This window comes from Mesoplodon densirostris, chromosome 7, assembly GCF_025265405.1.
Source record: "Mesoplodon densirostris isolate mMesDen1 chromosome 7, mMesDen1 primary haplotype, whole genome shotgun sequence".
In the NCBI taxonomy this organism is placed as follows: Eukaryota; Metazoa; Chordata; class Mammalia; order Artiodactyla; family Ziphiidae; genus Mesoplodon; species Mesoplodon densirostris.
The window spans coordinates 31,083,459-31,099,738 of record NC_082667.1 but is presented as its reverse complement, the minus strand read 5'-3'; the positions used below and the strand labels follow the sequence as shown (position 1 = coordinate 31,099,738).

General features: G+C 38.1%; 1 protein-coding gene across 6 annotated transcripts in view; it reads left to right on the top strand.

Moving 5' to 3' along the window:
* Positions 1 to 16,280, top strand: part of METTL15 (methyltransferase 15, mitochondrial 12S rRNA N4-cytidine) — a 382,965-nt gene that overhangs the window by 160,535 nt on the left and 206,150 nt on the right. The window contains exon 6 of one of the 6 annotated variants that reach the window (XM_060104444.1): positions 13,976 to 14,009. The exons of the other annotated variants lie outside the window; for them this stretch is intronic. Coding sequence (XP_059960427.1) covers positions 13,976 to 13,998 — 23 coding nt within the window. The 3' untranslated portion in view covers positions 13,999 to 14,009. Of the gene's footprint in view, positions 1 to 13,975; positions 14,010 to 16,280 lie in introns of those variants that run through there. 6 annotated transcript variants of the gene reach the window in all.

Here is a 16,280-nt window from a genome sequence, read left to right as displayed (position 1 = left end):
CCTCAACTTATGTTTGAAATCACTATCTTTTCCCAGTAAAATTTTGTTAATTCAGAGAGAAACCTCTGAAATGAAAAATAAAGCATTCATTAAGAAATGGGCATTGCTGTCAAATTTTAGTGGAACATAAACTTTTTCCTGATGAAGCTAATCAGACTAGTTTGCCATCCTTTTTCTGTTTTAATAACCTACAAGTTGCTTCCTCCATCTTCCCCAAAAAGGACTCTTTGTATTAATGTCGCCATAATTAAGGAATAAATGAGTATGTCAGAATTCAGTTACCACTCTAGTGGAGAATGGTATGGTCAAGCCTACAGCTGAATTTGGATGGCTTGCCAGTGAGTCATAGTTGTCATTGCTACTGCCTATGATAGTACACTTATTCTTCTGTCATTTTAAATTTCTTCAGTCTGTTATACACTGTGTGTATTGGTATGGTAACTTCATGCCAATTAGCAAATGACATTTCATAAGTAAACTTATTTCTTTTTTTTAACTTAATTAATTTATTTTTTATACAGCAGGTCCTTATTATTTATCTATTTTATACATATTAGTGTATATATGTCAATCCAATCTCCCAATTCATCCCAACACCACCCCACCCCCTGCTTTCCCCCCTTGGTGTCCATACGTTTGTTCTCTACATGTATGTCTATATTTCTGCCTTGCAAACTGGTTCATCTGTACCACTTTTCTAGATTCCACATATATTTGTTAATATATGATATTTCTTTTTCTCTTCCTGACTTACTTCATTCTGTATGACAGTCTCTAGGTCCATCCACTTCTCTACAAATGACCCAATTTCGTTCCTTTTTATGGCTGAGTAATATTCCATTGTATATATGTACCACATCTTCTTTATCCATTCGACTGTCAGTGGGCATTTTGATTGCTTCCATGAGCTGGCACTATTGTAAATAGTGCTGCAGTGAACATTGGGGTGCATGTGTCTTTTTGAATTATGGTTTTCTCTGGGTATTTGCCCAGTAGTGCGATTGCTGGGTCATATGGTAATTCTATTTTTAGTTTTTTAAGGAACCTCCATACTGTTCTCCATTGTGGCCATATCAATTTACATTCCCACCAACATGCAAGAAGGTCCCCTTTCCTCCACACCCTCTCCAGGATTTGTTGTTTGTAGATTTTCTGATGACGCCCATTCTAACTGGTGTGAGGTGATACCTCATTTTAGTTTTAATTTGCATTTCTCTAATAATTAGTGATGTTGAGTAGATTTTCATGTGACTCTTGGCCATCTGTATGTCTTTGGAGAAATGTCTATTTAGGTCTTTTGCCCATTTTTGGATTGGGTTGTTTGTTTTTTTTAATATTGAGCTGCATGAGCTGTTTATATATTTTGGAGATTAATCCTTTGTCCATTGATTCATTAGTAAATATTTTCTCCCATTCTTAGGGTTGTCTTTTCATATTGTTTATAGTTTCCTTTGCTGTCCAAAAGCTTTGAAGTTTCATTAGGTCCCATTTGTTTATTTTTGTTTTTATTTCCATTACTCTTGGAGGTGGATCAAAAAAGATCTTGCTCTGATTTATGTCAAAGAGTGTTCCTCCTATGTTTTCCTCTAAGAGTTTTATAGTGTCTGCTCTTACATTTAGGTCTCTAATCCATTTTGAGTTTATTTTTGTGTATGGTGTTAGGGAGTACTCTAATTTCATTCTTTTACATGTAGCTGTCCAGTTTTCCTAGCACCACTTATTGAAGAGACTGTCTTTTCTCCATTGTATATCCTTGCGTCCTTTGTCATAGATTAGTTGACCATAGGTGCGTGGGTTTACCTCTGGGCTTCCTATCCTGTTCCATTGATCTATGTTTCTGTTTTGTGCCAGTACCATATTGTCTTGATTACTGTAGCTTTGTAGTATAGTCTGAAGTCAGGGAGTCTGATTTCTCCAACTCCTTTTTTTCCCCTCAAGACTGCTTTGGCTATTCGGGGTCTTTTATGTGTCCATACAAATTTTAAGATTTTTGTGTTCTAGTTCTGTAAAAAATGCCATTGGTAATTTGATACAAATTGCATTGAGTCTGTGGATTGCTGTGGATAGTAGAGTCATTTTCACAGTATTGATTCTTGCAAACCAAGAACATGGTATATCTCTCCATCGCTTTCTGTCATCTTTGATTTCTTTCATCAGTGTATTATAGTTTTCGAGTACAGGTCTTTTACCTCCTTAGGTAGGTTTATTCCTAGGTGTTTTATTCTTTTTGTTATGGTGGTGAATGGGATTGTTTCCTTAATTTCTCTTACAAATTTTTTATCACTAGTGTATAGGAATACAAGAGATTTCTGTGCATTAATTTTGCATCCTGCTACTTTACCAAATTCATTGATTAGCTCTAGTAGTTTTTTCATGGCATCTTTAGGATTCTCTGTGTATACTATCATGTCATCTGCAAACACTGACAGTTTTACTTCTTCTTTTCCAATTGTATTCCTTTAATTTATTTTTCTTCTCTGATTGCCATGGCTAGGACTTCCAAAACTATGTTGAATAATAGTGGTGAGAGTGGACATCCTTGTCTTGCTCCTGATCTTAGAGGAAATGCTTTCAGTTTTTCACCATGCAGAATGATGTTTGCTGTGGGTCTGTCATATATGGCCTTTATTATGTTGAGGTAGGTTCTCTCTATGCCCACTTTCTGGAGAGTTTTTATCATAAATCCATGTTGAATTTTTTCAAAAGCTTTTTCTGCATCTATTGAGATGATCATGTAGTTTTTATTCTTCGATTTGTTAATATGGTGTATCACATTGATTGATTTGAATATATTGAAGAATCCTTGCATCCCTGGGATAAATCCCACCTGATCATGGTGTATGATCCTTTTAGTGTTTCATTGGATTCTGTTTGCTACTGTTATGTTGAGGAATTTTGCATCTATATTCATCAATGATATTGGTCTGTCATTTTCTTTTTTTGTAGTGTCTTTATCTGGTTTTGGTTCAGGGTGATTGTGGCTTCGTAGAATGAGTTTGGGAGTGTTACTTCCTTTGCAATTTTTTGGAAGAGTTTGAGAAGGATGGTTGTTAGCTCTTCTCTAAATGTTTGATAGAATTCACCTGTGAAGCCCATCTGGTCCTGTACTTTTGTTTGCTGGAATATTTTTAATCACAGTTTCAATTTCATTGCTTGTTTTAGGTCTGTTCATATTTTCTGTTTCTTCCTGGTTCAGTCTTGGAAGGTTATACCTTTCTAAGAATTTGTCCATTTCTTCCAGGTTGTCCGTTTTATTGACATAGAGTTGCTTGTAGTAGTCTGTTATGATGCTTTGTATTTCTGCGGTGTCCGTTGTAACTTCTTGTTTTTCATTTCTAATTCTTTTGATTTGAGTCTTCTCCCTCTTTTTCTTGATGATTGTGACTAAAGGTTTATCAACTTTGTTTATCTTCTCAAAGAACCAGCTTTTAGTTTTATTGATCTTTGCTATTGTTTTCTTTGTTTCTATTTCATTTATTTCTGCTCTGATCTTTATGATTTCTTTCCTTCTACTAACTGGGTTTTGTTTGTTCTTCTTTCTCTAGTTCCTTTAGGTGTAAGGTTAGATTATTTATTTCATATTTTTCTTGTTTCTTGAAGTGAGCTTGAATTGCTATAAACTTCCCTCTTAGCGCTGCTTTTGCTGCCTCCCATAGGTTTTGGATTATTGTATTTTCATTTTAATTTGTCTCTAGGTGTTTTTCGATTTCCTCTTTGATTTCTTCAATGATCTCTTTCTTATTTAGTTATTGTCTAGCCTCCATGTGTTTGTGGTTTTTGCATTTTTTTCCTGTAATTTATTTCTAATGTCGTAATGTTGTAGTCACAAAGGATGCTTGATATGATTTCAATATTCTTAAATTTACCAATGCTTGATTTGTGACCGAAGATGTGACCTATCCTGGAGAATGTTCCATGTACACTTGAGAAGAAAGTGTATTGTGTTGTTTTCGGATGGAATGTCCTATAAATGTCTGTTAAATCTATCTGGTCTATTGTGTCATTTAAGTTTATGTTTCCTTATTAATTTTCTCTCTGTACCATCTGTCCATTGGTGTAAGTGAGGTGTTAAAGTCCCCCACTATTATTGTGTTACTGTCAATTTTCTCTTTTATAGCTGTTAGCAGTTGCCTTATATATTGGGGTGCTCCTATGTTGGGTGCATATATATTTATAATTGTTATATCTTCTTCTTGGATTGATCCATTAATCATTATGTAGTGTCCTTCCTTGTCTCTTATAACATTCTTTATCTTAAAGTCTCTTTTTTCTGATATTAGTATTGCTACTCCAGCTTTCTTTTCATTTCCATTTGCCTGGAATATCTTTTTCCATCCCCTCACTTTCAGTCTGTACGTGTCCCTAGGTCTGAAGCGGGTCTCTTGTAGACAGCATATATATAGGTCTTGTTTTTGTATCCATTCAGTGAGCCTGTGTGTTTTGGTTGGAGCATTAATTCCTTCACATGCAAGGTAATTATCGATATGTATGTTCCTATTACCATTTTCTTAATTGTTTTGGGTTTGTTTTTGTATGTCCTTTTCTTCTCTTGTGTTTCCCACTTAGAAAAGTTCCTTTAGCATTTGTTGTAGAGCTGGTTTGGTGGTACTGAATTCTCTTATCTTTTGCTTGTCTGTAAAACTTTGATTTCTCTGTCAAATCTGAGTGACATATTTGCTGGGTCGAGTATTCTTGGTTGTAGGACTTCCTTTTCATCACTTTAAATATGTCGTGCCACTTCCTTCTGGCTTGTAGAGTTTCTGCTGAGAAATCAGCTATCAACTTTATGTGAGTTCCCTTGTATATTATTTTTTGTTTTTCCCTTGTTGCTTTTAACAATTTTTCTTTGTCTTTATTTTTTATCAATTTGATTAGTATGTGTCTTGGCATATTTCTCCTTGGGTTTATTCTGCCTGGGACTCTCTGCACTTCCTGGACTTGGGTCGCTATTTCCTTTCCCACATTAGGGAAGTTTTTGACTGTAATCTCTTCAAATATTTTCTTGGGTCCTTCCTCTCTCTCTTCTCCTTCTGGCACCCCTATAATACGAATGTTGGTGCATTTAATGTTGTCCCAGAGGTCTCTTAGGCTGTCTTCATTCCTTTCCATTCTTTTTTCTTTATTCTGTTCCATGGCAGTGAATTCTACCATTCTGTCTTGCAGGTCACTTACTGTTCTTCTTCCTCAGTTATTCTGTTATTGATTCCTTCTAGTGTATTCTTCACTTCAGTTATTGTATTGTTCATCTCTGTTTGTTTGTTCTTTAATTTTTCTATGTGTTTGTTCTTTTATTCCTCTAGTTCTTTATTAAACATTTCTTGCATCTTCTCAATCTTTGCCTCCATTCTTTTTCTGAGGTCCTGGATCATCTTCACCATCATTATTCTGAATTCTTTTTCTGGAAGGTTGCCTATCTCCACTTCATTTAGTTGTTTTTCTGGGATTTTTTCTTGTTCTTTCATCTGGTACACAGTCCTCTGCCTTTTCTTTTTTTTTTTTTTTTTTTTTTGCGGTATGCGGGCCTCTCACTGTTGTGGCCTCCCCCGTCGCGGAGCACAGGCTCCGGACGCGCAGGCTCCGGACGCGCAGGCTCAGCGGCCATGGCTCACGGGCCCAGCCGCTCCGCGGCATATGGGATCCTCCCAGACCGGGGCACGAACCCGCATCCCCTGCATCGGCAGGCGGACTCTCAACCACTTGCGCCACCAGGGAGGCCCGCCTTTTCATTTTGTCTGTCTTTCTGTGAATGTGGTTTTCATTCCACAGGCTGCAGGATTGTAGTTCTTCTTGCTTCTGCTGTCTGCCCTCTGGTGGATGAGGCTATCTAAGAGGCTTGTGCAAGCTTCCTGTTGTGAGGGACTGCTGGTGGGTAGAGCTGGGTGTGGCTCTGGTGGACAGAGCTCAGTAAAACTTTAATCCATTTGTCTGCTGATGGGTGGAGCTGAGTTCCCTCCCTGTTGGTTGTTTGGCCTGAGGCAACCCAGCACTGTAGCGTACAGGCCCTTTGGTGGGGCTAATAGCAGACTCCAGCAGGGCTCACACAAAGGAGTATTCCCCAGAACTTTTGCTGCCAGTGTCCTTGTCCCCACGGTGAGCCACAGCCGCCCCCGCCTCTGCAGGAGACCCTCCAACACTAGCGGGTAGGTCTGGTTCAGTCTCCTGTGGGATCCCTGCTCCTTCCCCTGGGTTCTGATGCACACACTTCTTTGTGTGTGCCCTCCAAGAGTGGAGTCTCTGTTTCCCCCAGACCTGTCGAAGTCCTGCAGTCAAATGCAGCTAGCCTTCAACATCTGATTCTCTTGGAATTCCTCCTCCTGTTGCTGGAAACCCAGGTTGGGAAGCCCAACATGGGGCCCAGAACCTTCACTCCATTGGGTGGACTTCTGTGGTATACTTGTTCTCCAGTTTGTGAGTCACCCACCAGCTGTTATGGAATTTGATTTCATTGTGATTGCACCTCTCCTACAGTCTCATTGCGGCTTCTTCTTTGTCTTTGGATGTGGGGTGTCTTTTTTGGTGAGTTCCAGTGTCTTCCTGTCGATGATTGTTCAGCAGCTTGTTGTGATTCCAGTGCTCTCACAAGAGGGAGTGAGCGCATGTCTTTCTACTCTGCCCAGTAAACTTATTTCTTCTTTTAATAAGTAATCTTTCCAAGAGACATTCTGTACAAGAAGTCCAACTCAAAAGAGAATGAAATGAAATGTGGAAAAAAAAAGTAAGAATAAAACCTTAAAATCTTTCTCCTAAAAAATCTAGCTATCCTCAGTTTGAAGTACCAAGTAGGGAGCAGGAGATGCCAATCCCAAGTGACTGTGGCCCAATCATAATTTAATAGTAATAATGCTAGCTCACACTTTTTGAACAAATGTTAGGTACTATCCTAAATTATTTTCTCGTGTTAACTCAGTCCTCACAACTACCCATAAGGCAAGTACTGCTTTTATCCCCATTTTACAGATGAGGAACTGAAGCACAAAGAGGCCAGATAACTTGTCTCTTGTCAGGTGGAGCTGCAATTGAAAGCTAGTAATTTCACTCTAGACCCTGTGCTCTTATTTATGACACTACTCTAAATCCCTTTCTTATGATTAAGGCACAGCATGAATTGCTGTTGGAGAATGCTGATAGCTCAGTCTTCCAGGATCTCACACACTCATATAGTAAACAGTCATATAAGCAACTCACTCTGTCACCCTGTAATAAATGCTATGTATAACAGAGTCAAGAACAAAAATGTATGGAAATCCAGAGAAGGGAGCAACTGATTTTGATGTGCTGAGAAAGTTTGAGTTATTGAGTAGAAGTTATAGACAAAGAGACGTTTGAGTTGGGCCTTTTAGGGGGAGAGTGATGGCTGTTTATAGAAAAGACCCTGGCCCCCAGTAGAAACTTATTAATTACAGAAATGAAAAAAATCAATGAACAAATAAATGAAGAAGCAGGTAGGATTTCAGAGGGCTGTGAGCAATAGAAGACAGGCAATTGAGGGTCCTATCCCAGGACCCAACACACTTCAAGTCCCTGGGATTCTCCATTATCTTGGGATATTCTATCCTAAATGTGATCTCGAATTGGGTCAGATTCTTAATTTAGAATAACCAGGCCCTCTAGGTTTTCCTGATTATAGCTGAATTTCAAACTGCTTCTATGGGATAAGAGAAGGGAAATGCATCCTTTTATCTCATTACTCCATTTCTTATTATTTTATACTTTGTATGCTTCTGCAAGTGAAAATCAAAATGATATGCTGGCATTATAGCAGTTTTCCCATTGGTATTAATTTTGTAAGGATGCATATAAATAGCCTGGCCATTTTGTCGTTCTCTCTATTAATTTAAAAAAAAGAAAAAGAAAAAAGAGGAAGAGGAAGAAGAATAAGAAGAAATGTTATTTGTTCCTGTAACTAGTTATTGAGCGGTTTTAAGAATTTGGTGGTAAATATGAGAGCTCTCTATTTGAGAATCAAGATCAAGCAGTCTTATATATTAATTGTACTACCATTTTGTTTCTGAGATTGACATGATTCAGATGTTGTCTAGGTATCTTGTAAGTATAATAACAAGTCTTTACTTCACCCCCAAAGTACTAAGAGGATCAACAGTATGCAGCACCATTCTTAAAAGTAGTAGTTTCAGATGTCAGTGATTATATGTTGGGAATATTCTTTGAAGACAAGCATCTGTTTTCATTTTCAGAGTTTAAAATGTTCAAATCATCCCAAAAGAATGTCAAAGAAAGAGAACCCCAAATGTTAATAGGTTGACAGAGATCAATGATTATATTTCTAAGGCTGGGAGGAGAAATAGTGAATGAAATAGTAGTTTTGATGTCCAAACTTTAATCATAACTAAAAATTAAGAAGAATACTTTAAAATTATTTTCTGTGATATCTTTTGCTTTGTGCCAACATTGAGATATTATAGAATATTTGGAAAAGGTATTCCTCGAATTGAAAATACTAGGAATCTATACTAACTTTTCATATGTTCTTATCTTTCCCTCATCTCTTTATTTTTGTTAAGAATATTAGCAGTTTTGCCATTTTTCAAACATTTTAATTTATTTTATCCCTTTACTGTTTGTGTGGCTATATGTTGCTTCACATATTTTTTATTACTTGGAATCACTTCTACCATATTATAAACTGGAGAACAGATAATTTCCCTTTACATTTGTATGTAGTACCCATCTGCATGTAGCACTCAGTAAGCAATAGGAAATATTTACTGACTTCCTACATTATTCTAATGTAAAATTATCCATTTAATGACTCTCTTATCAGCCGGACTATTAACTCTATAAGAGCAAAGATTAGATATATCTTCTTTATTGCCTAATCCTCAAGACCTAATATAGTATTTGGCTTATAATACATGTTCAGTTAATATTTCTTGAATGAATAAATTCATGTCCATTTCTTTATAGTTTTTATGATGTTTAGAAAATAGATGAGATTAGAGACAACTAATAGGAGTCTTATAACCAACTAATTTCTTCAGTATATAGGCACTTTCTATTGTTAGGTAGACTCAGACCTACAATGATAAGGAAAACTACAATAATTTTTTGACACTTGTAATATCTTTCCTGTTCTCTAAAGGGTGAATTGGGTTCAATATGCCATACAATACTGGGTCAGTCTTCTATATTTTCAGTTTCTTCATTAGCAAAGCAGAGAATTTGAACTAACATTGAGATGAGACATCTGTTTCATATATACATTATATATTAATTTAATCATCAGTGTTTATTGTGAGTCCACTTTGTGCTAGGCACTAATGAAGTCACATGAATGATTAAGACAAAGCTTTCATCTTCCAAGAATTAACAAAAAAATGATCTTTCCTAGTTAGTAGTCTTCACAGTTAGTGCTTATTTGGATATATCAACATGTTTACTTTTTTTTCCCTTAGCTACAATTCCCACTCCGTTCTGAGCAGTTTCCTTCTTACCCAAGTACTTATTTTGAGATATTTCAGTGAAGATCTATGAGAGATACGTTCTCATACTTTGTTTAAATCTGTCTTTATTTTGCCCTAACTTTTAAATGATAATTTAGTTGTGTATAGAATCATCAGGTTTATAGTTATTTTCACTTAATACTTTTAAGATATTATTCCATTGTCTTTTGACATCTATTATGGTTGAGGAAAAGTCTAATTGTCATTATTTTATAGTTGGTCCTTTTCTTTTTCTTGTCACCTTTCAGATTGTCCTCTCATTGATGTTTAATTGTGATGTGTTTGGTTGTGACTCAATTTTTATTGGTCATTAATGAAACAGAATGAACTTCTTTAATATTTCTTCAATACTGGAAATATCAGACATTATTTCTTCCCATATTTACTTTCTCTCATTCTCCCAACTCCTATGCAACAGTTATTCACCATGTCACTCACATTTCCCATGTCTTTGTCTCTCTATGTTACAATCTAGGTAAGATTCTTTTCTGGTTCACTAAGTCTCTCTTAAGATATATCTAAGCTTCTGTTTAACCCATTTGTTGAATTCAGTAGTTGCTTCTTAAAGTTCTAATTTTTTTCTAAGTACTCTTGTTCTTATTCTTTCATTATAGCCTTTATTGATTATTTAAAATCTTAATTTATTTTAAATATCTAAATATATATAGTTATATCATATTCATGCCCATTTTTTCTATTTTCTCCAGTTCTTCCTATTTTGTTTCATCTGCTGATTTTAGACACACACACACACACACACACACATCCCCTTTGGGAACCCTGCATGTGGTTTAATGCCTCCTTCTTCATTTCTTCCCTTCCTCTTTCCTACCCAATCACCTACCAGACAAACAAAAAGTGTCATGTTAGTAAGTTCTTTTAGGTTGCTGAAGTCAAAGACACATTTAAGCAAACTTAAGTAATAAAGGGTTGTTATTCTAAGCTTTGCCTGATAATTAAAAGGAATTGTTATAAGACTATTCATGTTAATAAGAAAGTTATCTAAGCTACATAACCTGGTCTCTGAGAGACTAGAAGGTGACTCAGGAGCTGTTCAGGATACTACACAACTTCACTACTAGACTATCACGTTGTAGTCTCACCAGGGAACATCTTTGGCTCTGTGCTCTCATAAATTGTCATTATTTTGGTTTGGCTACTCTTTATCTCCAACTTCTATGATTAACTTTTTTTTAGGGTTACTAGTTTCTGCTTACTCAGACCTTTTTATCTATTTTTACTGCTTCATGTCTTCTACGTATATATGCTTTTACTGTATGTTTTAGTAAACATACACTCATGTAATAGACACCCCCTCAGAGTCATAATTATTGAAATAATGCTTCAAAGAAAAAGTAGCTCCTGAAAAAGTCCATAACTGTTGGTAAGTTTTTTGTTTTTGGGGGGGTTGCCTTTAAAAGAAAGGTTTATTTGTGTCTATTTGCCTTTAAAAAAAAAAAGGTCTATTTGGGAATTCCCTGGATGTCCAGTGGTTAGGGCTCTGCACTTCCACTGCAGGGGGCACGGGTTCGATTCCTGGTCAGGGAACTAAGATTTCGCATGCCACACTGCGCAGCCAAAGGAAAAAAAAAAAAAAGATCTATTTGTGCCCACCTATTGTAAACAAGTATTGAGAGATTCGTTGTATAACTGTTGTATAACAGTTCTAGTGTGTCACCAAAGCATGATAAAATTTACAGGTTCCCAGAATTTCCAGTGGCAGTGAAATTGCTTCTCTGTCCAAGACAAATGGCCTTGTTTTGAGATCCTCCTACCTACCACCAAATATAAGGCTACTTCTATTGAAACTTCTTTCCTTCTCTCTATAGTGTCAGCCTTAGCAGGTTCATCAGATAGAAAGATAGATAGATACATAGATACATAGATAGATATATAGATAGATAGACACATAGATAGATACATAGACAGACATGACTCTGGCTCAGATCACATTTCTAAGCTCTACTCCCACATTTCCAGTGGCCTGCAGGACATTTCTACCTGAATTGCTTGTTAGTACCCCAATGTCAAAATGGATAATAGGGCAAATTAATTATTTTCTCCAACAAAACCTTTTTTCCTTCCTGTGTTTGTTGTGCTAATGGTAGTACCTGACTTCCATTCAGTTGCTACCAACCATCTGGCTGACCATGCAAATCTGGCTTTTGACTCATACTACCACTGATGACTAATGAGCCTCCTATTTAGATTGTTCTTGGATCCCAACTAACTAGATTTCTTTCACGTTCTATACCTACCTAACTATGGCTAGCCCTAGTCCTGACCAGATTCTGCTTCATCTTTTACCATTCAGGGCCCAATTTTCTTACTCTTCCATCTTTCCTTTACTAACACAGGTATCGTTCATTTGCATCTTTAACTCTTCTCATGCAATATTGTTCTTGTCCATTTCCTTGGAAATCTTGGAGTACCACCCCACCCCACCAAGGTCCAGATTTTTGTCACCACCCACTGTCCAAGTATAAATTCCCTGACTCTTAATTCCCTACTCTGCCACTAATTGACTGTTATTCAAGACAAGTCATTTTTCACTCTGGTCTCAGTTGTAAAGGGAGAGTGAATTAGATCTCCCAATCTCTAATGTTTTATGAAACTATAAAAGGCATTTTCCTAGCCTACAGCATGGAAACTTCAGAGGTATATTTGAATCATTTCTTTCTAAGCCCCCCCACCCACAATTTTCCATGTGATCAGTTTTTAAATTCTATCCTGATCCTGGCTCTTGATTCACTCCTCTCTTTTCCACCCCTATCACTACCACTGTTTATCCCTTGTTTAGACTATTACAATAGCCTCCTTAAAGATCTACTTGCTTTCACTCTCCTCACTCAAATCCATCGGTTACATATATTTTGGAGTGTCTGCCCAGCCTACACCTTCTTTCCTTGCAATTGCATAGATCCTTACCAACTCCCAATACCTGATAAAGAAAGGGTAGGACCTACATAACCATGTTTGCTATACCAGGGTACCCCAGAATCAGCTGATTAAAGAGTCATGGAAATTAGATATTTCTCTCAAACATTTGAGCCGGGGAGAACCTTCAAGATGGCAGAGGAGTAAGATGTGGAGATCACCTTCCTCCCCACAAATACATCAAAAATATATCTACATGTGGAACAACTCCTAAAGAACACCTACTGAATGCAGGTGAAAGACCTCAGACTTCCCAAAAGGCAAGAAAATACCCACAAACCTGGGTAGGCAAAAGAAAAAAGAAAAAACAGAACAAAAGAATAGGGATGGGACCTGCACCTCTGGGAGGGAGCTGTGAAAGAGGAAAAGTTTCCACACACTAGGAAGCTGCTTCACTGGTGGAGACAGAGGGTGAGCAGGGGGGAATCTGGAGCCACAGAGGAGAGCACAGCAAGAGGGGTGCAGAGGGCAAAGCAGAGAAACTCCCACACAGAGGATCAGTGCCAACAGGCACTCACCAGCCTGAGACGCCTGTCTGCTAACCCACAGGGGTGGATGGGGGCTGGGAGCTGAGACTCGGGCTTCAGAGGTCAGATCCCAGGGAGAGGACTGGGGTTGGCTGCATGAAGACAGCCTGAAGGGGGCTAATGCGCCATAGCTAGCCGGAAGGGAGTCTGGGAAGAAGTCTGGACCTGCTGAAGAGGCAAGAGACCATTGTTTTGGGGTGCATGAGGAGAGGGGATTCCTTCCCCTTGTGCCCACAGAAGGCAGAGCACTACCTAAGTGAGCTCCAGAAACGGGCATGAGCCTCAGCTATCAGCTCAGACCCCAGAGATGGTCATGAAACGCTAACACAGCTGCTGCAACCACCAAGAATCCCGTGTGCTAGCACAGGTCACTGCCCACATCCCCCCACCCCACCCCCGGGAGCCTACGCAGAATGCCACTGCCAGGGTCCGAAGATCCAGGGACAACTTCCCTAGGAGAACATGCAACACGCCTCAGGCTGTTGCAATGTCACGCTGGCCTCTGTCACCACAGACTTACCCTACATTCCAGTTATGACTACCATACCCCTCCCTCTCCCCAGCCTGAGAGAGCAAGAAAGCCCTAATCATCTGCTGCTTTGACCCCCTCCTGTCTGGGTGGGGAGCAGACGCCTGAGGGCAACCTACACACTGAGGCAGGGCCAGAACCAAAACTGAACCCCAGGAGCTCTGCAAACAAAGAAGGGAATGGGAAATTTCTCCATGCAACCTCAGGAGCAGCAGACTAAATCCCCACAATCAAGTTGATATATCCTGTATCCATGGAATACCTGAATAGACAACGAATGTTCCCAAATTGAAGCAGTGGACTTCGGGAACAACTGTAGATTTGGGCTTGGCTGTCTGTTTGTTTCTGATTATCATGTTTATCTTAGTTTAGTTTAGTTTAATTTTTAGTGCTTGTTATCATTGGTAGATTTGTTTATTGGTTTGGTTCCTCTCTTTTTTTAATTATTATTTTTTAAATTTTATTATTATTCTTTTAATTTATGCTTTTTTCTTCCTTTTTTTTCTTCCTTTTCTTCTGAGCTGTGTGGCTGACAGGGTCTTAATTCTCCAGCCAGGTGTAAAGGCTGAGCCTCCAAGATAGGAGAGCTGAGTCCAGGGCAGTGGACCACCAGAGAGCTCCCAGCACCACATAATATCAATTGGCGAGAGCTCTACCAGAGATCTCTGTCTCAGCACTATGACCCAGCTCCACCAAATGGCCAGCAAGCTCCAGTGCTGGACGCCCCATGCCAAATAACTAACAAGACAAGAACACAACCTGACCCATTAACAGAGAGCCTGCCTAAAATCATACTAAGTTCACAGACACCCGAAAACACACCACCAGATGTGGCCCTGCCCACAAGACAAGATCCAGTCCCACCCACAAGAACACAGACACCAGTCCCCTCCACAAGGAAGCCTACACAACCAACTGAACCAACCTTAGCCCCTTGGGACAGACACCAAAAACAATGAGAACTACTAACCTGCAGCCTGTGAAAAGGGGACCCCCAAACACAGTACATTAAGCAAAATGAGATGACAGAGAAATATGCAGCAGATGAAGCAATGAGGTAAAAAACAACTGACCAATCAAATGAAGAGGAAATAGGCAGTCTACCTGAAACAGAATTCAGATTAATGATAGTCAAGATGATCCAAAATCTTGGAAATAGAATGGAGAAAATACAAGAAATGTTTAACAAGGACCTAGAAGAACTAAAGAGCAAAGAAACAATGATGGACAACACAATAAATGAAACTAAAAATTCTCGAGAAGGAATCAATAGCAGAATAACTGAGGCAGACAAACAGATAAGTACCTGGACAATAAAATAGTAGAAATAACTACCACAGAGCAGAATAAAGAAAGAAGAATGAAGAGAATTGAGGACAGTCTCAGAGACCTATGGGCAACATTAAATGTACCAACATTCCCATTAGAGGGGTCCCAGAAGAAGAAGAGAGAAGAAAAAGGTCTGAGAATTTGAAGAGATTATACTTAAAAACTTCCTTAATATGAGAAAGGAAATAGTCATTCAAGTCCAGGAAGCACAGAGGATCCCATACAGGATACATCCAAGGAGAAACATGCGAAGACACGTATTAATCAAACTATCAAAACTTAAATACAAAGAAAAATATTAAAAGCAACAAGGGAAAAACAACAAATAACATACAAGGAAATTGCCATAAAGTTAAGCACTGATCTTTCAGCAGAAACTCTGCAAGCCAGAAGGGAGTGGCAAGACATATTTAAATTGATGAAAGGGAAAAACCTACAACCAAGATTACTCTACCCAGCAAGGATCTCACTCAGATTCGACAGAGAAATTAAAAGCTTTAAAAACAAGCAATAGTTAAGAGAATTCAGCACCAGCAAGCCAGCTTTACAACAAATGCTAAAGGAACTTCTCTAGGCAAGAAACACAACAGAAGGGAAAGACCTACAAATACAAACCCAAAACAATTAAGAAAATGGGAATAGCAAAATACATGTCGATAATTACCTTAAATGTAAATGGATTAAATGTTCCAACCAAAAGACATAGACTGGCTGAATGGATACAAAAAGACCCATATATATGCTGTCTACAAGTGACCCACTTCAGACCTAGGGACACATACAGACTGAAAGTGAGGGGATGGAAAAAGATATTCCATGCAAATGGAAATCAAAAGAAAGCTGGAGTAGCAATTCTCATATCAGACAAAATAGACTTTAAAATAAAGACTACTACATGAGACAAAGAAGGACACTGCATAATGATCAAGGGCTCAATCCAAGAAGAAGATATAACTATTATAAATATTTATTCACCCAACATAAGAGCACCTCAATACATAAGGCAAATGCTAACAGCCATAAAAGGGGAAATCAACAGTAACACAATAATAGTAGGGGACTTTAACACCCCACTTTCACCAATGGACAGATCATCCAAAATGAAAATAAATAAGAAAACATAAGCTTTAAATGATACATTAGACAAGATGGCCTTAATTGATATTTACAGGACATTCCATCCAAAAACAACAGAATACACTGTCTTCTCAAGTGCTCATGGAACACTCTCCAGGACAGGTGATATCTTGGGTCACAAATCAAGCCTTGATAAATTTAAGAAAATTGAAATCATATCAAGTATCTTTTCCGACCACAGTGCTATGAGACTAGGTACCAGTTACACGGAAAAACTGTAAAAAATACACACACGTGGATGCTAAACAGTGTGCTACTAAGTAACCAAGAGATAACTGAAGAAATCTAAGACAAAATCAAAAAATAACCTAGAAACAAATGACAATGAAAACACGATGACCCAAAACCTGTGGGATGCAG